Raw genomic sequence first — 21,373 nt, forward strand, 5'->3', positions numbered from 1 at the left:
GTAAATGTTCGCTTGCGCGCAGTACTATACGTAATTTGATTGGCTGTGCGTAATACGTTAAATCATCCAATCAGAAACGAGAATGTATATCGCAAATAATGTACAGCGCCTAATAAAATTTTCTGAGAACTGAACAATTCTGGAACTTTAGAGTTTACCAGCGCTCCAGCTATGTGCCGATATCTATAAAACCGTATGAATAAGAACTCAATGGCGTCTGTCAAAATAAAGCGTGTAAACCGTACGGAGCTAAACAAATTTACGGTTGGTCTTAATAACCCAGTAATGATTTAATTGGCTTGTAAACATTTTGGATTTATTAATTTTGGATTGATAGACAACCATTTATGGTATCAGAGACCAGAAAACTGTGAATCATAAGTGCAGTAAATACACTAGTTGCGTACTACCGCTGCCTACTCTATTGACAATAAAGCGCAATTTCACATAATAATATGGATTTCTATAAGTTCAGAAATATGTTCTACTGAGCATGCTACCAATTATAAAAGCATAGGTGATATTTTATCGTTTTTTTGTTTCTCTAATTTCGTACCATTTAACTTGCTATGGTTTAATTGACAGGCGCCGTTAACAATAAAATCATATGTTTGGTGTAAAAGTGCCAAAGTGACCATAGCGTGTATTCGCGACGGTCGTGTGAAGTTCCACGTGCCAAACGGTTTAGATCTAGCTCTATAGAGTAAGTATTGATACGAGGCACGCGCGAGGTTCCTAACTTGTCGTAGCTGTGAAAATGTATCTAATTCGAGAATGTAAATTCATTGATCTTGAAAACTGTTTTCTCAGTAAGTTAGTGACGACATCGTACAGTACCCTTAGCATGAATTTACGCATTGTCATATAGTGTACGTTTTTTTTAAAATAACCCACATCACGCATTCCCCGAAGGGGTATGCAGAGGCTCAACCAGGGCACCCATTATTCGCCTATGTGATTTGTCCCATGATGTGATAGGGGCCAAGACTATCGCCATAACTTCGGGCTGATACTCAGCAGAAAAATTCAAACATCATTTTGCCCCATCCGGGATTCGAACCCAGAACCTCAGAGCGCTGCTGTATTGCTATTACCAGAATATACGTCAAAAAAACTAATGCGTACCGCCGATTTCCATACATTTAAAGTTTACTGTTACCATGGTTACGTGGCTTGGTATTCGAAGTTGACACGTGTGCGATGTTCACGCTGTATTGAGTTCCTGTTGTGCTCGCGGAGCGCTGTTCAAATATCCATACCAAATTGTTTTTAAAGAAGCCATTACGTTCACGATACGATAACGCATAAATTCGTGCTATGGGTACATGTTAATATTTAGGGTTGTCAAATATCAACTGTATTTGTTATAAGTATTCTTTCAATTATTGACATCAAATAATAAAAAAAATATGAGGAATGGTAGGCCATCAGGTAATTCTATATTTCCGCTGAAAGGCCCTTGTAGATGTGTCAATCTTCAATTTCCTCCTTTATCCTAATGGGCTTGTCACCCATGCATACAAAAGAAGACAAAGTAACAAAAGTTTACCCTACAAAGTTATACTTGCCAATGTGAAAACAACTATACTATGTAACTGTTTTTCTGTTTCACATTAGCCCGTATGAAATTTTTGTCCGATATAGCCATTGGCGCCCTATCACGTCATGGGACGGACACGTAGCGAAAAGTGTGTGCCATAGTTGCACCTATTCGGAGATAAAAGACATGAAGTATGTCGATTCAAAGATTTTCTGCCGCCAAGCAGTAGCGTGTAGTCACTGTTGTGTTCCGGATTGAAGAACATTGTAGCCAGTGTAACTACTGGACATAATTACACTTAACATGTCAAGTCTCAGGATGTCGAGCGCAGTGGAATACCAAACAATGCCTACTTTGTAATTCGATGTATTGGATGGTTGTTTCTACTGTGTATGGGCGGTCGTACGCTTACCATCAGGCGAACGGCAAGCTCGTCATTAAAAACAATAAAAAAGAGGTATTTTAACTGTATATGGAAATTAATCGTCAGTTTGTTACAAGCGATATACCTCGCATAGGTATGTGCCTACTATAACACTATGGAAGGTATTTTAAGTTGTAAGCGTGCCAGTCCCGGATCTTGAATTTTTTGAAGGCGGGGCAAAATCTGGATAATGCCGCCCCCAACCACCTATACTTTTAATTTTTGTCATCATCATCATCATTTCGCGCCCCGCGGGAAATAATTTATGTGTTATATACTGGATATCTCAGTAGTCAAAGTTGCGTTAATGATGAGATGTGTATTCGTCTGCCAAGTTTGAATTTGTTGCCCTCTAAATTCGCCGCCCGGGGCACGGGCCCTGGCTTGCCCCCAGATCCGGGGCTGAAGCGTGCGAACACCTCGCGCGTGCCGTAGGTTAACTCGCATTACGTGTTTCGAACAATAAACGTTAAGCACAAGGTCCCCGCCGTGCGGGAGCCAGCCACGGACCTCGGTGGCGGGGTACAGTACACTTTTGGACATCCATATGCTGGTGATGGGATATCACTACATAGTATAAAACAAAGTAGCTTTCTCTGTCCCTTTGTATGCTTAAATCTTTAAAACTACGCAACGGATATTGATGCGGTTTTTTTAATAGAGTGATTCAAGAGGAAGGTTTATATGTATAATAACATCCATTAAATAGTGGAGGAATACTGTTATTTTGTTATGTTATACCCGTGAGAAGCCAGAGCGGGCCGCTATGTTTTATATACAACGTTCACAGTTTTTCTGTAGTGTATTTAGTATCAGCATTGCACCCGTGCGAAGCCGGGGCGGGTCGCTAGTATTTTATATTCGCCTGGATAGCGACCACCGTACACAATGTGTTGAAACTCGCCTAATGGCCAACGTAAGTGTGTCGTGTTCTAGGATCAGTTTGTGTATATTCGGTTGCAACAGGCCGGCATAATTGTGTCGACTGTCGAGGGGTAATCCTCTCGTCAGTCAACGTTATATTGGACCCCACTCCGGTTACCATCAGATGTAGTGGGGCCACTTTACTGAGGACGTATAAAAAAAACTTTTTTTGCAATATTTACAAAACAAATTGAAACTGGTACAGTTCGCTCCGTATCTTGGCGATCGACAAAAATAGTTGCATATACCCTTAGAACTAAGTGACCTAACTCAAAAGTTATATATTTTATGATTTCCTCCTCTCTAATCCTATGATGAGAACAAGACAAAATTATAGAACAGAGATTCTCACTTTCGACAACCGCTCAATTCACTGCCTTCTAAATTGTTTTCAAATGTTTTTTATTCGTTTCCCACAGATCGTCTTATTTGACTTAGGTCACCTTAGTTCTAAAGTTGCGAAGTATCTATGATAGAATAATAAGCCACCTAATTTTCTCTGTGCGAGAATACAGCGTCTAATAACAGTTTTATAACGTTCTTTGCCCCTCGTCTGCCTTAAACCATTGATAATTATGTACTTCTATGCTAACAAGCTCAGCTTCCAAAATGGTTCTTCGAGCCAGTTTTGTGGTCTGGAGTTCCCTCACTGTACCCCGTCGGTCGCTGGCTACATCGTACCAACGTTATCGCTGTTGTTGCTGTCCGAGACGAGCAGCGCTGCAGCCGCTGCACACTGCTAGTGCTGCCGGCCGCTGCAGCGCTGCTCGTGCGCGGGCACACTACATTTTGTTAAGCATAATTATGTAATGTTACGTTTTAACGAGTAACGTATTCGAAAATTTTATCATTTGTAATAAAAATTTAAAACAGTTATGGATTTGTTTTGATTGATTTTTGGGATTTATTAACCTCAAGAATTTCTTCCTTTCCCCATATTTTATGCTATAACTCTACTGATGCTTCGCATCTCATGCATTTTTATAAAATCATGATAGAGTGCTTTAATAACCATAAATAAAAGAAAAACGATATAACTCACACATATTTATTTCTATTTAAACAACAATGTATAGTAGATATATTTATATACATACATAATACAATAAAAAAGTAAACAATATGAATGGAAAATTGTTCAACAGTATCGATCCACGTATTAGGAGAGAGTGCGCACCGACAGCGGATCGCCTCGAGCTCCGAGCCAAGCCTCGAGCCAAGCTTCGAGCCGAGCCCCGAGCCGGGTCGCGAGCTGTCTGCCGCCGCCGATGCACCGCACCGTTTACCATAAACAATTCCGAGTTACCTTTGGTCCCGTTATTGTAACAGTTGCAAACAGTGCTTAGTTACTTTTACAGGATATTCTCCAGTTAACTATGCCATCTATCACGAAGTAAGTTAAGATACGCAACACACGATGAAAAGCGAAGATGGCGACGGAGCGCGGTTACTGCTCGCCTACCTACATAGTCTTAGGGTCATCGCCCACCGACCACAGGCCACGCACACAACTCACCGGCGACAACAGACGTTACTTCTTGGAAATTAGACAAATTATGGACGTGTGTAAGATCTTAGGATCGGTTACTTATTACAACGATCGTCGATTACTTATGCTCGTGGCCAATAGTCAGTGTGCATACATTACAGTCTAATAGATACAGAACATGTCGACACTTCATTCAGTCTTCTCGTTGCACCCAGCTCATTCGATATACATATACTCCGACGGACACGTGTACACAATACACATCGAATAGAAACATTTATGAAATCTGTTAACGCGCGAGGACCGCGAGGCGCGCGGGCTCGCGGCCAGTGTGGGACCCTCCAGACGTCTACAACTAAACTATACAAATACAAACAAGCCTGTAGGCCGAATTCCTTGAGATACACATAACGCTGGAGGGAACCCGTCTAGGAACACGAGACAGTCGTACATTATGGCCACGATTACGACACCAATTAAGTTAGAATTCTAATATAATAAAAACATAAAAATCCCTATAATTTGAAATACCACCAGGAGATAATGTGGCGTGGATACATCTTCCTCAAAGAAGTTTATATAAGCTGGTTTTTTGACAACCATAAAATTATCAATCACTGAGTGATCAATAAGTGAATTGATTAGGCCTTTGAAGCTGAATTAGTTCAATATATTTAGTTGCAGTGTGTTCGCCTGCGCGCCTCACCCGGTCTCACTAGAGTATATACACACAACACCACTAGGCCTAATACAAAACGTAGATATGTAACTATTAGGGTGGCTCTCCACCAAAGCGTAGCAGAGCTAAGAGATATCGACCAATAGAATAGAAAAAAATGCACCTCATTCAAACAAAATGCATACGTATTCTGTGGAATATATAGTCCAGAATTCTAAATTCATTTACTCGCTCCGCTTTGGTTGACAGGCACCCTGACGGCGGGAGACAGTGCTCGGCACCGCCGCCGCCTCTAACACGGCTCGTGTATTCTAACAGCGTTAACAAAACTGCCGTATTTGTAACACGTATAAGGTCGATTTTTATTCTCGTATATGAATGCCATAACCCCAATTGTTGCTAGATATACATATACTTTACACGTGAAGTCAAATAACTTAGTTTACCTGATCTGGACCTACTCCTGCATGATACGAGCATACACGCGGTACAAATACGCCCAATCAGTGACCGCTACAAAGCGACAGATGTTTTGTCAACTAGTAGTCATAGTATCAAGTATATAGTAGCCGAACGCTCTCGGGTCGCCGGTGTACTCAGTAGAGATGTAACAACATCACACGACGCCATCACGACGGCATTTGAGTCAACGAATGCGGACGAGATGTTAGCGACGAGAGAGTACAGATCATGTCAATGACAGCAATGTTTTACATTTTAACTATCATATTCTTCAAGTTTCAACATAAAATCGCACGAAGATTTTGACTAACAAGATAGCCGCTACTAATTTAGATTATCTTTGATCTCACGCACAAATGTACAGCCGTCGCATCGCTGTATCCGGAATGCTACCTTTAGGCTAGGAATAGACTCGAGACTTTTCCATGCAACGTTCGTTTTTGGTACTTTGAATAGAATATCGAAATTTGTCCCATCAAGAGTAATTTTCAAGTTTATTTGAAACCAGCTAAAAAATATAAGGATAATAGAAAAATCTAACGTATATCATTAAATCAGTCGGAAACAAAATCTGTCGTCTATTCCCCGCCTTGAAATACAAAAAGTAAAACCACAGCAGCGAACGTAACACGTGTAATGACGACAAACGGACGAGAGTAGGTACGTGACGGCGACGTGACGGCGACGTGACGGCGACGCAACGGCGGAGTGCAGCGCGCCGCCTCACTTGATGGAGCACGCGAACTGCGCGCGCAGCCGCCGCAGCGACGACGACTCGCGCTGCAACAACACCCACATACATACTGCCTCAAGCCACATGTCACAATATCACAGCTTCATCCCGAGCAGCCAAACATACATCCAGGGTACCCACTTCTCGCCAAGTGTGGTCCATCCCATGCTTTGATAAAGGGCAAAGCCTAGCGTCATATCGGGCACAAATTCCACACTTCGCCCAGATATTGAACAAAAAAACGAATATCGAGGGCTCTGAGGACACGGGATTTGAACCCGAGAGGTCAGATCGGTGTAGTACCACGGTCCGCGCAATTATATCATTTGCTCTAGTAAGTGTCGAAAAACAAACAGTGACGTCATCTACGGCTGCATTGTTTTCATTGAAGAGTAATGCCCAAGCTCGGTAACTTGTAGAAATACCTTCAAGTGATGATGAGGCTCCCCGGACGTGGCCGCGTTGTCGTTCTCCACGTCTCCTGCGATCAAACAACACACACGAATTAAACACTATTTGGCTGAGCGCAAGTTTTAAATAGAGCAGTCACAGAAATTTCGTTTAACATTTGTGCACAATGCTGTACTGACTCACCTGTGGCGCAGCATAGAACAGTACTGTTTTGTAAGGCTATGTACCTGGTCGCAGTGATGCGGCGGCGGAGGCGGAGGGCGGCGCGTTTCCGTTGTCGTCGTCGGTGGCGGCGCTGGAGCAGCGCGCTCCGGACGCACCGGACGCCCCGGAACCTCCGGATGCACCGGAGCCGCCAGAACCGCCCGACGCACCTATAAACATATTTATTAAACTGTATTCCAGAATAACCATAAACAATCTTAACTGTGAAAGGCGTGTCATTTTAAGCTGTACTTAAACTTTGTGTATGTACTTAGATTATCTTTGTACTATCGAGTATATATTTATTTAATTCACTTATAAAAATTATGTGGGGTGTACAAATGACAATAATAATATGTAATAAAGTCGGCAAATCATACGGAACGAGCCCACGGGTCACGCTCGCGCACGCGTCCTCCTTTAGATACAGCCGGCTCGGCACTGTGGGAGCGCAGGACGCCGTCGCGGACGCAGCCCGTAGGCTCGGTGCGGTAAAGGGGTTCGCGGGGCCGACGAGCTCGGTGTCGAAACAATGGGCGAAGCTATAGAGCGCGCTATAACCTCCCCCTCCAGGTCACAATCCCGCCCCGGGTGTGACCTGGCCGGTCTTCCCCTACGCACCCTTTGTACGACAGATCTCGTACCTTGATACGGAGTAAGAGCGCTGGCATGGTATTTGCCGATTACTTGTCCGCGACTATCTTTAATCACGTAAGACGAAGGACTCGCCACCTCTGACACTACATACGGACCACTCCGTCGAGGTGCGAATTTCGCGGTAAAGCCCCTACTAGCGTTGCTGAGGACATGGGTATCCACCAGGACTAGGTCTCCTATGTTAATATCAGGAGCAGGACGTCGATGTTTGTCAGCTGCTTCCTTGCGGATATCCTGTTGTTCCTCCACTCGATACTTCACACGTTGAAGTACGTGACCGAAACTACGTAAGTACGGCGTAATTTGCGGTACATAATTTTCTTGGGACACAATGGTCCTCATATCATGGTCCACGTCGATAGGCGATCGTAAATTGCGAGCAAACATTAAATATGCTGCTGTCTCTCCTGTACCACTATTATAGGCAGTGTTGAGAGCGAAACGGGTTTGTGAGAGCATTTCTGGCCACTTGCGATGCTCTGGTCCCAACAACAGTGACAGCCTCTGCTTCAGGTCGCGGTTTTTCCTTTCGGCTGGATTCGCCTCCGGGTGATATGCTGGTACTAGGCTTTGTTTGACGCCCATGGCGTACATGGCCTTTTGCATCACAGCGGACACAAATTGCGATCCGTTATCGGACACAACTCGCCGTGGCACTCCATATCTCATAAAAACATCTTCGATGAGAATTTTCGCGCAATTTTCTGCGGTAGCCTCAACTAATGCGAATAACTCCACCCATCTAGTGGCGGTGTCTTCGACGAGAAAAATCCACCGTTCTCCTTTATCACCCTCGGGAAGGGGTCCAAATAAATCCATCGCAAGGACTTCAAATCTTTGGTGCGGTACGGGTGTTTGTAAGAGTCCTGCCGGCTTCAGATTGGATGGTTTAAATTTAGCGCAAGCTTCACACTTCTTTACGTAGTTGGTCACATACGAGCGCATACCACGAAAATAATATCGCTCCATCAACTTGCGTAAAGTACGCTCTACACCTAAGTGTCCAGCAGTCGGAGCATCATGCAGTTGCTTCAACACATCTTCTTGCCAGGATTCAGGTAAGACCAATAACGGCTCTTCAGCTTCTCCATCAGGATCACACCGATACAGCACACCTTGCGACATATAGTAACCTCGATCAGTCCATCGCGACGCGCATTCATCATTATCAGCTTCGAAGTCATCTATAATCTTTTTACATTCGGGATCAGCAAGCTGAGCTGCGCGGACCTCCTCAGGTCCTTTACGAGGTAAGTCTAATACTATAGGAAAAATTGAGCATTCCTGTTCATCTGTTAACGCGACTCCAGCAGGTCTACTCAGCGTGTCAGCTACTACATTAGCCTTTCCAGGACAATACTGGATATCTAAATTGTGACCTTGAATCTTCATGGCCCATCGAGCCAGTCGCCCACTAGGATTCTTCAGCGACATCAACCACTTCAGTGGCTGATGATCTGTAGCGACGCGTACCTCGGCGCCTTCGATATAGCCACGGAATTTTTCCAACGCCCACACTACAGCTAGAGCTTCATGCTCGGTGGTGTTGTAATTGCGCTCAGCTGACGTTAGTAGCCTACTCGCGTACTCAATGGGTCTCTCTTCTTTTGCCTCCGATCCTTGCATCAAAACAGCAACCAAAGCATATGCGCTCGCATCAGTACGTAGCACAAACGGCTCTTCAAAATTAGGTTGCCTAAGGATAGGAGCAGACGAAAGCTTTTCTTTGAGTAGTTCGAACGACTGCATTTGATCCGTCTCCCAAGTCCATTTACGGTTCTTCTTGGTGAGTTCTGTTAAAGGGCGGGCTATGCCCGAAAAATCAGGAATAAATTTCCTAAACCAAGAGCATGTCTGGAGAAAAGTCCGGAGCTCCTCCAATGATGATGGCGTCTTCATCTCCATCACCGCTCGAACTTTCTCAGGATCTGTTTCAATTCCTGATGGCGAAATGACATGGCCTAAGTATGTCAGGCGACTTCTTCCGAATACGCATTTTTCGCGATTGGCCCTAAGGCCGAATAACCTCAGACGATCAAATACTTGTCGTAAATCTTTCATGTGAGTCTCAAAATTTTCAGAAATAATTAAAATGTCATCGAGGTAACATATCACAGTGATATCTCTGAGGCCAGAGCGAAAACGATCGATCAGTCTTTGAAACGTCGACGGGGAATTCCGAAGCCCGAATGGCATGCGTCGAAAACGAAATGTCCCGAACGGGGACACGAAAGCTGTCTTGTCGCGGTCCTCAGGTGCTACCTCAATCTGCCAATATCCAGATCTCAAGTCAATACTTGACATCACACTGTCTCTCTTTGTGGACAACAACAGCTCGTCAATTCGAGGCAAAGGGTATTTGTCGGCACGTGTGATTCGATTAAGACTCCTATAGTCCACACAGAACCGTACAGTACCATTTTTCTTAGGCACCAACACAACTGGTGACGTCCACTCAGAGTCTGATTCTTCTATCACTCCTTCTTCTAACATCTTGTCTATCTCTATCCTCATAATTTCTTTCTTGGAAGGTGTTACACGGTATGGCGGGACGGAAATCGGTAGGTGATTGCCAGTATCAATCCTGTGGATTGCAAAAGTGGTAGCGGCTCCCCCTCGCTCAAAGATATCCTTGTTATCTTCTAGAAGAGTCGAGAGCTCTATACGCTCATGAGGTTTCAATAGCGTTCCCTCATCCTCACGCAACAAGTCCACGGCCGAACAGACGAGGCGGGTCGCTTGATCCTCGTACTCCAGTACAAAAGTACCAGACCTATCGCGTATTGACCAACGATCTCTAGCAAAGTCAAACACCATACCAGCGTCCCTTATAAAATCAATACCTAACAACGACTCTGTTGCACCGGGCAACACCACAAACTGCGTCGGCACCACTACTCCCTGTACCGTTACATCAACTAACGCAGTTTCAACAATATTACTACTCGTAACACCGTTAGCAAATTTAAAGTTATAATGCACTTTAACAAATTTATGATTACACTTTTCTAAAAACGCTCTTAAGCTAACACTAGCGATAGATTGCTTTGCACCAGTATCCAACAATAACTTTCCCGTCTCTCCGTAAATGTCAACACATATGACGGGTCTACTGCGCGGCGGACACGCCGATGATACTGCAGCCACAGATTGGAAAACCGGAGTGTCGGACGAGCTTCTTCCTCTGCAAGTCGCGCAGTTAGCGCGAATCACGCCCGGAGCACCACACCCAAAGCACACGATCGGCGTCGACGTCGGCGGCAATGTTAAACTCTCCTCTGACGTCGGCTTCTTCGTCTGGTCAGGTAGTTGAGAACAATCAGCCTTTACATGCCCAAACTTTTTGCAATAATTACAAAGCGGTCGTGGTTTTGTAGCCTTAGCACGTATATTAGGCGTAGAACTGGGCGCGGCGGTTGGCGATAATACACCAACATGCGACGTGTCAGACTTGCGCTGCTTAGGACGGCCTTCATCGTATAAGTCTTCCAGACGTCTTGCCTGGGTCAACAATTCAGAATACGATTTAAATCCGCTTCGGGGAATTTTCTCCCTAATTCTAGTATTTAGCAGCCCATATACCATATCCAGCTGCACATCTTCCTTCAGACTACCGGGTGGCAGCTGAGCAATCAGGGCCCTCACCCTGCAAATAAAGATGTCAGTGGTCTCTTCCCCTTGTTCCTTAGAGAAGATTTCTCGATAAATTCTGTGCGGCGGAAGACGCGGTCCATACGTCTGCTTTAGCAGGTCAATAGCATTGGACCAATTCTCGACGGAAGCTTTAATACCTTGCCACCAGGTCGCGGCCAACCCAGTGAGAAGCATGGGTAATCCACGCAGAGCAATGCTGTCCTCCATGCTGACGCACTCCTTGTAGACCTTAATAGCGTCGATAAACGCTACAACGTCGCTGTCCTTAGCGCCGTCGAAACGCGCCGTGCACTTGGCAAAGTTGCCCCGGGAAAGCGCAGGCGAAGGTGAAGTACAAGAAGTCGTAGGTGGTTGTAACTGAAGCAACTGAACGAGCCGCAGCAGTTGCTGCTCCGTCATCATAACCGGTTGACTTGACGAGGAAGGCGCGTTACCGTCTACAAACGGCGCGCGGCTTGCCGACGGCGATTCGTTTGCAGTCGCCATATTATTACTGTCCGATTCCGCGCTCGATTCTATACTGTCCGTTTGACTACGCGTTCGCGGCATCACACACCCCAACAATATTATTTAAAACAGTTCAAAGTTCGACAAATAGTAGTGTAACAGTCTGAGCTAATTTTGAAATACTTGAACACAGACGAAATGTCTTATTTGCATTGTCCATAAACACAAACGCGTTCAATATTCACAACCGCGAAATAACTGTCTAGAAACGAGTATAACATGGTATACTTATCGTCCCTTAGTTGTAGTAGGCACAAATCCCACCCGAAGTCGTCGTCGGCGAGGTATATCGCAGCGGCGGCACCCTTTGATGTCGCGGCTCGCGCGCGATCGCTTCGCAGCTCGCGGTCACGTAGGCCACTCGTAGGCACATAAACACGAACAAGTTATTCACAGGTAACTTCTAGCTCACACAATCACACACACAAACACTTTTGTCCACTTTGTCCAACTAAATAGGTAACCCGATTGTAAAATAATAATATAATAATAACAATAACGGCAAGTTCGTAAGCCGAACGTTGGGCAGCCACTTATCGAGTATATATTTATTTAATTCACTTATAAAAATTATGTGGGGTGTACAAATGACAATAATAATATGTAATAAAGTCGGCAAATCATACGGAACGAGCCCACGGGTCACGCTCGCGCACGCGTCCTCCTTTAGATACAGCCGGCTCGGCACTGTGGGAGCGCAGGACGCCGTCGCGGACGCAGCCCGTAGGCTCGGTGCGGTAAAGGGGTTCGCGGGGCCGACGAGCTCGGTGTCGAAACAATGGGCGAAGCTATAGAGCGCGCTATAGTACTTATTTATTCGCCTCTGTAATCTCTTAATTAGTTGTGGTCATTTATAAATTAATTACTTTACTAAAATGTTTGCAATGAAAAAACATGACAATTTACTGGAGATAAACATACTATTTTTTTGCACATTGCAATCTTCTGATCTACCAATTTCAATTCTAATATAGTGAGTATAATAAAAAGAAATAAAAACAAAAAGTATTACCGCTTTCCGTGTGATCTGTCCGTCGGCTGATGGAGAGGCTGTGCGAGCCGGTGGAGTGCTGCAGCGGCTCCGACGAGTCCAGCTCCAGCGAGGACTGCGACCCGCACGAGCCCGACGAGTGAGACCGCGACCGCGAGAACACCTCCGACGCCGACTCGTCCGCCTCCTGCTCCATCACCTCCTTCTGCAGATAGTGGGTTTAATCGGTCTCCATCAAAGCTAGCCAGTTGGTCGCCATTAGTCAAATATCTTTAGGCTTTTTTTAAAACACTATCTTTGAAGATGCACCCCCCCTCCCCCCACCCTAACGTCTGCACTAGGCGTAGTAACGATTGGAAGCGGTAATATACCTATACAGTAGATATGAATGGTGTGGCGCTTACATTGGGTGGTGGCGGGTGTGTGGGCGCGCGGGGCTCGCGCGAGGCGCGCCGCCCGCGCCCGCTGCGCGCCGACTCGCTCGAGCTGTCGCGCGGACACTCCTCGCGCCCTGCCAGTAGTACAGTACATCACGGTCAGTCAAGGAATTGGTATACAATCACGATCAGTTAGAATTAATACATTATCTTCCATTGAAGTTGAAAAGACATTCACGGTTTATCTTATTTTATTCATGGGGCTGGTGATATTTATCTTCAGGTGATTCCTTCTTTAATTGGTTTCACTCACCGGGCTCGGCGTGTGTGAGCACCTTGTGCTGCAGCAGCGGGTAGAAACCGCGCGCAGTCGCGTTGTGCGGCTCGTACTGCAGGATCAGCCGACAGTACTTAAGTGCCTCCGCATATTGACGGCCCATTATTGCCGACAAGAACTGTGACAAATATCAATGGGTGAAAAACAAGTCCACATCAGCCATTCTACTAATAACAAACCTGAGTACTTTTTCAGAATCTCACCTCTGCGAGAAATTCACTAGGCGCAGATAGAGTTTCGTTGCCATCGGAACAATCCTCGGGACTCGTGGAGTGGCGGTTGGCCGCATCCATGGTGGAGGACGTGGCCGGCGAGCGGGGCCGCGCCGCCGGCGGCGTGGACACGCGCGACGTCGCGTCCAGCTCGCGGAGCTTGAAGTGCTCGCTGGTGGGATGGTAGCGCGACGGCCCGTCGCCTGCCGCTGCGGCTGGTAACGTGACCACGAGTCGCCGCGACCTTTGTGGTGACCGTGGCTGACTGCAAACCTTTTCGGGCGAACTTCGCCGAGCTTTAACTGTCGGCGCTGACGTCAGTGGGGGCCGCTCCGGCACACGGACGGGCCGTCGCTGCTCCGCGAATGTTAACGCGACATGCGACGCGGTATCCAACGAGCGGGCGGGCTGGCCAGGCGGGGGCCAAGCGCGGAGTGGGCTCGCAGGTGGGGGCGCGGGCGCACGTGGTGCCGCCGGCCGGTACAGCCGCGCGTTCGGCACAGGCCGCCGGAACACGCGCTTACTGCGGCGACTGCGGAGTTCACGAGGTCTGTACTCGGCGCGATGCTCGTTATTGTCTGTCGCTTTCTTCGGTTTAATCTTAGGTTTATTACCGGGGTATCTGCAGACAATGTAGTTTATAGTACATTTTCTCTCGTAACCAGACTATTGACTAAACATCGATAACCCTAGGGCTACTAACAGCCGTGGGTTGGGTATGTAGGTGGCGGGCGCAGTGTGCCTTGGCGTGACTCGAAGCGGCTCGGGTGGGGCGCGGCGCAGGCGTCGCGGCGCGCCGAGGTCGATCACGTCGTGCGCGTTGGCGGCCGCCTCACACGCGGCGTCGCGGGTTGGGCTCGACGAAACTTCTACGACGCTCCTGCGTCACCATAACCGCCACCAATAAAAATGTATAGATTATTACAAATTTACGACAACCATAATGTAGCACCGCTTTATCAGGTTCCAAAAATACTATTAGACAATCACAACACGGTACTCACAGGCCAGTAAACGGTGCGGCGAAGACCGGCGCGGGACACACCACGAGCGGCGGCGGCACGGGCGCGATGCGACTGGTGTGGGCAGCGCGCACTCCTGGTGGCGCCCACCGTTTCCTGCAAACAGATAACACGCCTTCCTATTATTATAACGAATCGTATGAAATTTCTTCAAGTATCTATCCTACTATATCTATGGTGGTTGCCGCTACAACCCCATAAGCCGTTTAAATTAAGGCTATCCATACTCAGACCACAACCATGCACACTTACAGGCATTCGATTAAACAATTGACCTAATTACCTACACTTTCCCGTACAAGTAGATTTCGTGGAACTGTTAGGTATTTCCAATACATTTTCATTTCTTCAACGTGAGGACTACGTGAAGGGGCGTAGCTACTATATTGCTAGACTGTGCAGAATCTCCCGAGGCAAAGGAGCCACGTACTCAGCTTAGGCCGTTTTATTTAAACCTGATAAACGTAACAGGGGACCTACCTACAACAAAACTAAATACATTACGCCAGGGCATCTTTCTTTATTTTGCAATAGGATTCTTGGTTTGCTAGCTACGCCACTACGTACCAATAAATCTAGCTGTTTGCAGACGAGATTAATTTTGATGAAGAAGAAATTGCCTTACTTTAAAGTAACTAATGTAGGTAGAATACAAACATTATTGGGAATGCAACCGGTAGTTTACAATTCGAGAAGACTAGTTGACTAACGTAAATGAGATGCTGAAGGGAATTATTTAGTAGAAAATTATGAATATGAAATAATAATTCTAAGGAATGCATCCAATCACCGAGAATGTTGCAAACCACGCGGGTATACCCGGAGCCGTAGCCAAGCTGCTTTTCCACAATCATTAAAGGTGATAAAAACAAAAAAACGTACCTATATGGTAATAACTTGTCGATAAATCTATCGCTAGGATAAATCATTCTCATACACAAAGTTAGCGTTAACAATTGTAGAAAGACATCTCAGCTACGGCCCCTGGGTGTGTACTATATACTTGAATTTGATTCTTAAACTTAGGTATTTAGAATTGAATCACTGCTCCGGTGGCATAGTTAAATTGCCTGCGCGGAACGACTTCCACTATGAGATCTCAGGTTCGAATCCCGTGTCGAGCAATGAAAGAAATCTGAAATTTATGCCCTATATGGCGATAGGCGAAAAGTAATTGCCGAAATGGTTCAAAGTGGTTGCCCTAAAAGCCATTAAAAGCTAAATAGCTTTAAGCCTACCCTATGGGCATAAAAGGCACTGTTTGTGTGTGTGCACACATCTACACTTCTCAAGGCAGTTACAAGAGTACTTTGTGGTGTGGTTTGGCAATTGGCACTAATGTAGAGGTGGCTCTACAAACAGGACGAGGACAAAGTGCGGTTACACGGTAGACAGTGGCGCGCGGCGCGGCGCGGCTGTACCGGTAAATAGATTAAATGTCACAGGACACGCCGCTCGCAGTACCAGCTAATATTAATTTTATTCGAGTATTTATTACTTCTCTCACGAGAGTTCATAAAGCCACGTACATACTTTTGTACACGAGAATAATTTTAGTATTACACATCGTGTGTACATCAAGCCAAATAATATACAAAAAGAACTCTAAAACGGAAATTGGCAATAATATAATACCTTACAATAAAGGCATTTATATATATTAAATGATTATATTGAAATCGAAAGCACCTTAGAGTTTGTTTCCGACAAAAATAAATTTGGGTAATGTGACTATTAGTAGTCAGGATTACTATTGATTAGGTGTATTAACAATTTATATCATAATTTAAAGACAGTTCAATCTAATCACCGCGTAAAATTTCATCAAATAAAATTCAATATTTAGTTATTGTAAAGCTCAACACACTTCCTTCAAAGCTATTGCGTCGCTAGCAAGCAACGTAACAAAGTTCTGAAATGCGTGCATGTATTTGAATAGATTTAACACCTAGGGCATTATCTAGCGACGGAGCTAGGCTGACGGGAGAGGTGATATCGACGGCCGGCGTTGGGTGTCATTGCCGCGACGCCGCGCCGTAATCCGCTTGTGTGCGCGGGCTTCATCCGATTTAGGTGTACCTACTCACGCAGTTGCGTGTATTGTATACAGTTGTATAGGGACACCAATTTTAATCATTATAGAATCTAGATTTACAATACACAAATTGGATAGTCTTGTTAGTTTTAAAACCTGGTAAATTATGCCATCATGCTTAAACTAAAAATTAATAAACAAAAACTGACAACACTCTAAGTGTGGCAGTGTTTCAGATAAGGTTCTAATATAATAATAGAATCAGAAATATGTACTTACTTATACTAAAGTGACAAAGGACGAAAAAATTAAGACACTATTTTTTACATTTACTGCAATTAGCATTGTTAGTGCAAAAATGTTCGACTTAACACACATCTACCTCCAAAGTTAAACCTTATCTCACACTAGCTTTTCTCTGCGGCTCCGCCGATGTGAAGTTTTTCCGGGATTAATATTTTGACGAGATAATAAATAGACTCAGGAGCAATGTAGCTTTCTATTAGTGAAAAAAATCAAAATTAATTTAGTATTAGGTATAGTTCCTGAGATTAGCGCATTCAATCAAACAGACTATTCAGCTTTATATATTAGTATTGATTAAAATTGTTACGATTTTCATCATAACCGTTGCGATATTACAGTATTATCAATGCGCACGTCGCATATTGCTGCAAGTTCCATCGAGATCACGTTCCAAGTATTCAATAGAAATCATATTGATATGATAATATGACCTAGATAACAGATATTCCTGGCCTATTCAAATTTCTGAAGCAGCATCATAGGCACATATCAGAATGTCTTCCTAGAACGACTATTGTGGAGATGAATGATTGAAATATTAATTAAGCTTGTGCGAAATTTCGTACCAAACAATTCAAAAATCAATAAATACGATCATCTATATTCGATCCACATCCTATGGCTATCCTATTCATATCATATCGTGGTGGACTAAGGCCTAATTCTTCTGAGTGATAGAGGAGGCCCGTGCCTCGTAGTGGAACAATATATAATACTAGGCTGATATTTATTATATCCAGGCCGACGCAGGCACGCTAATTCTCGAAAGTTTTAAGTCTATAATTTTGTTGTACCCCCCTCCCTTCCTGTACTTGTAATGGGATTTTTTTCGATATTTCCTTTGGAGCACTGCCTATCCCTACGTGCTCCCACAAAAAGGCCCTGATTATATCAACATTAAAAAATAAAATTTATTTCTAGATTGCTGAGTATAAAGCTTGTGTCTTCGTATATTGAAATCAACGCAAGTCACGTAGGTTGCTTTACAATTAACGCGACCAGCTAAATGTAAATCTTTAATCATATTGAGATTTGGTATCAAAGTAAAAATTAACAGCTTCGTTTTTTCTAGTGGCAGCATACATTGGTTATGCTACTTTAGGCCCTAGCTTCAAGCTCTTGGTCGGACAATTTATGAGACGTTTATCGTTCGAAACCCATACATGAGTTGACTGAGATTGGATTAAAAACCGATGTTCTGTTAAGCTTGCTGTAAAGGTTATGATGATATGTTAAATTTCGACGAACTGTTAATTTGATGGATTGCATTTCCCTTCTATGTAATGATTTGTGAATAAAGGGCTGTAGTTTTAAGATGTTAATTCGCAAGAAGCATTTCATACACGGGGTCTAAAACTTAAAAACTTGATCGATGATTGAAAGAAGATGTTTCAGTTCCAAATTATGAAATAGTCGTTTCAAGAGATATTAACATATTATTTTAGAGACAAGGCTTAATTTCCGAAATAAGTATCAGACAATAATGAAGGTATTAGGATCTGTGGTCTTTATTTCTCTAACTTAAACTATCTGCGACTTGTAAAAAATGTTGAATAAGCGAAACGATGGACTACCATTTGATTTGTGTTGCCAGGTCAACGTTCTAGTTGTAAGTACTTGTGACGTGAATTGATCGGGGCGGTATAATAGCCAACATAGACACTTCAATCGCGACCCCGCGAGTCAGTGCGACCGGGCACAGCTGCGTCCGAGGCGGAGGGGCGAGCAGCTGCCATTTCCCACCGCTGGCGACGTTGCAGCGTACTGCACGGACGGTCATTACCCGCGAACACAGCGCTCTCAATTATGCAAGACAATCGCATCGCTACAATTTGTCTAGGCTAAAATTACTTAGTATCGTAGAATGATTATACGTTTCACATCTTACCGTAATACTTCAAAAACGAACCTCCACTCCCGTAAACACGTAGAGGGATGACGGAGGATACAGGCTATAAACTCGCGGACACAAACATCAACTGCGCGTCAAAATGCCACGCGTGCCGATCGTGACCAAAACAAAACCACACTCGAGCTTTATTGATTGTGGGAGCAACAGTTAAGTGCGTGGAGTAGGACCGTGTTGCCGACGGGAGCCTGGGCGCGATTTACTGTATCTACGGTTCCCCTTGTCCCACTTACTTGTGCGTTGGGGGGGCTCCGTGCGTTGAGTGCGCTTCACGACGGCTATGGGCGGGTGACGAGACGGCGAGCCTCGACGAACTTCCGCGGCGGACTCGCGTGCACTCGCTTCCACCGATTCGTGCTGTGCATTGCGCATGCTCCGCCACCGAGCTTCAGATTGAAAATTATGTACCAATGTTATATCTGTGCCTGCTATCCGCGAGGGCCGCGCCGGGGATGGAAATAATTGAGATGGCACAATCATAACTTCTGAGTCCCAAAGCACATTAACTTGAACCTCATAAAACATGAAACCTAGCATAAAGCTATGCTTGCTACTCTCGAAACGAAACGCGAACTAGCACAATGATTTCTAATTAATAAAATTCAATATTGTATTAAATAATTGAAAATCAAACTCTGATGTTAGGCGTTACTACCTATGTGTACCCAGCTTTAGATAGACCCACGCGGTTGACCGGAGTGGTAGCCGCGGGTGGATAGCATTTACCTTAAGGCGATACCTCAAGGTCCATTTTCATACATTTTGTTTCGGCTTTAATCTGGGTAACTAAACAAGTATTGGCAAGTAAAGAATTTAAATTCACGTCTAGTTAGTGATTAGTTCTCGCAGTTGAAAGAAAAACGTAAAAATAATTAATAATCATGGATATTTCCGCCTTTAAAATTTCGTCATATTAAATTTTAAAGGCCGAAATATCCATGATTATTAATTATTTTTACGTTTTTCTTTCAACTGCGAGAACTAATCACTAACTAGACGTGAATTTAAATTCTTTACTTGCCAATACTTGTTTAGTTACCCAGATTAAAGCCGAAACAAAATGTATGAAAATGGACCTTGAGGTATCGCCTTAAATTACCGTTCGTTCGCAAAGGTACATGCAGATACCTACACTATAATATTAAATGGATAAAATCATTTGTACTAAGTACATAATTAATTAATCGATAGGTCGATCGGAAAAACTTCAGGGAACGCCCATGTTCGGCAGTAGTCATCTTGCGGCTGATGATGATGATCATGATGAGTAATCAATTGAGCCGACCGAATTTGCCATCAACCGCACCTATTATTATTATTTTATTACGTAAAACTCAGTGATGGCTCTCTTCAGCGCATTTGGGACTGCTGCGGGTTTCATCTGATGGAAGTGTCAAGTTGTCGTCTGCAACCGCCTCTGATACTACTCTTGGTAGGCTATATCATAATACATAAGTATGTCCTATATGGATTCCAAAAAACAAAAATGAATGTTTGTAATATGTTCCCTATGGAAGTTGGCCTTCTTGTAACGGCTGGAACACTTTTAATGAAACTTTTATATTTTTATCTGAAGATTAACTAGCGAGTTATCCTGTGAAGTTTGATAGCGATCGACCAGAAGTCACCTGACTACAAATAATTTGACCTATCCGTGCAGAAGCCGAGGCAGGTCGCCAGTAGGTATTATATTTCATAATAATATTGTAATAATAGATACTTACACTTTGGGAAGATTTTTATATTTGATAACCATGGTCTTATTTTTATTTTTTTTCTTGAAACATATACAATGAATTTTGCATATTTTTATTAAATTTATCTTTATAATGTCACATTACTTACAAAAACGTTTAATTTGAACAATGCGGCGTCAGCCGAAGGTAAAACAAATGAAACGCTTCACAACTTTTTAAACTTATGATATCTCAATTTATGGAAAATCTATGGTGTGGGTACTATGCTGAGGTACTATGGAGCTTTATTCAACCAGGGCTGCCACTTTTTGTAACTGTATATTATAAAACTGTTTATGTAGGTACCTAGTAATTAAATTATTAATCACATCAGTCTTACTGACAAACAACTTTGTATGAATTAAACATTGTGTGGATAACATGCAGGTCCTTATTGCCTCGGTGCCGTAGTTGTATTGTGTGCGCGGTACGACAATGCTCTGAGGTTTCGACTTTGAATCCCAAGGACAAACCGCATAATGATAAATTGAATTATTATGCTCAGTTTTAACTCAGAGTCTGGATTTGTGGTCGATATAAAATAAGCTCGCTTCCTATTATGTCATGGGACGGAATACATATGTCAAAAACTGAGTGCACTGGTTGCACATCTACTTACCCTTTCGGAGATAAAGGCATGTTTTTTTTTTATTGGAGCTCGGAAAGTGAAGTGGTGGTCAAAGAAAGTGCCGCCCGTGTTTGTCTTTGCTTGATCAATATTTCGGCAAATACAAGAGCGAGTTTTGAATATTGTGTCATAGCAA

The 21,373-nt window shown here is 44.0% G+C and overlaps 1 protein-coding gene across 2 annotated transcripts; it reads right to left on the bottom strand.

Annotated features, from left to right (window-relative positions):
- Positions 1-6,136: 6,136 nt before the first annotated feature.
- Positions 6,137-20,830, bottom strand: LOC115442251 (MHC class II regulatory factor RFX1). Of its 2 annotated transcripts, XM_030167259.2 has the most exons (11): positions 20,598-20,829; positions 19,107-19,259; positions 14,606-14,719; positions 14,305-14,481; positions 13,593-14,223; positions 13,366-13,507; positions 13,080-13,186; positions 12,697-12,880; positions 6,890-7,036; positions 6,677-6,732; positions 6,137-6,298 (listed from the first exon to the last, which is right to left on the bottom strand). In XM_030167259.2, exons 1-11 carry the CDS (start codon positions 20,627-20,629, stop codon positions 6,242-6,244), a joined length of 1,800 nt encoding a protein of 599 aa, XP_030023119.1. In that variant the 5' UTR covers positions 20,630-20,829; the 3' UTR covers positions 6,137-6,241. The 2 variants fall into 2 exon arrangements, with proteins under 2 accessions (XP_030023119.1, XP_030023120.1); XM_030167260.2 differs by lacking the exon at positions 14,305-14,481 and having other exon boundaries at positions 20,598-20,830.
- Positions 20,831-21,373: the final 543 nt, after the last annotated feature.

Source organism: Manduca sexta, chromosome 21, assembly GCF_014839805.1.
Source record: "Manduca sexta isolate Smith_Timp_Sample1 chromosome 21, JHU_Msex_v1.0, whole genome shotgun sequence".
Lineage (NCBI taxonomy): Eukaryota > Metazoa > Arthropoda > Insecta > Lepidoptera > Sphingidae > Manduca > Manduca sexta.

What these genes read in the sequence shown, in the direction of transcription:
- LOC115442251 (XM_030167259.2), bottom strand. Translation starts at nt 20,629, where the DNA reads ATGGTTATCAAATATAAAAATCTTCCCAAAGT. An exon ending in TATAAAAATCTTCCCAAAGT is followed by an intron (nt 19,260 to 20,597) that starts GTAAGTATCTAT and finishes TTCAATCTGAAG; the next exon opens with CTCGGTGGCGGAGCATGCGC. An exon ending in CACACCCGCCACCACCCAAT is followed by an intron (nt 12,881 to 13,079) that starts GTAAGCGCCACA and finishes CACTATCTGCAG; the next exon opens with AAGGAGGTGATGGAGCAGGA.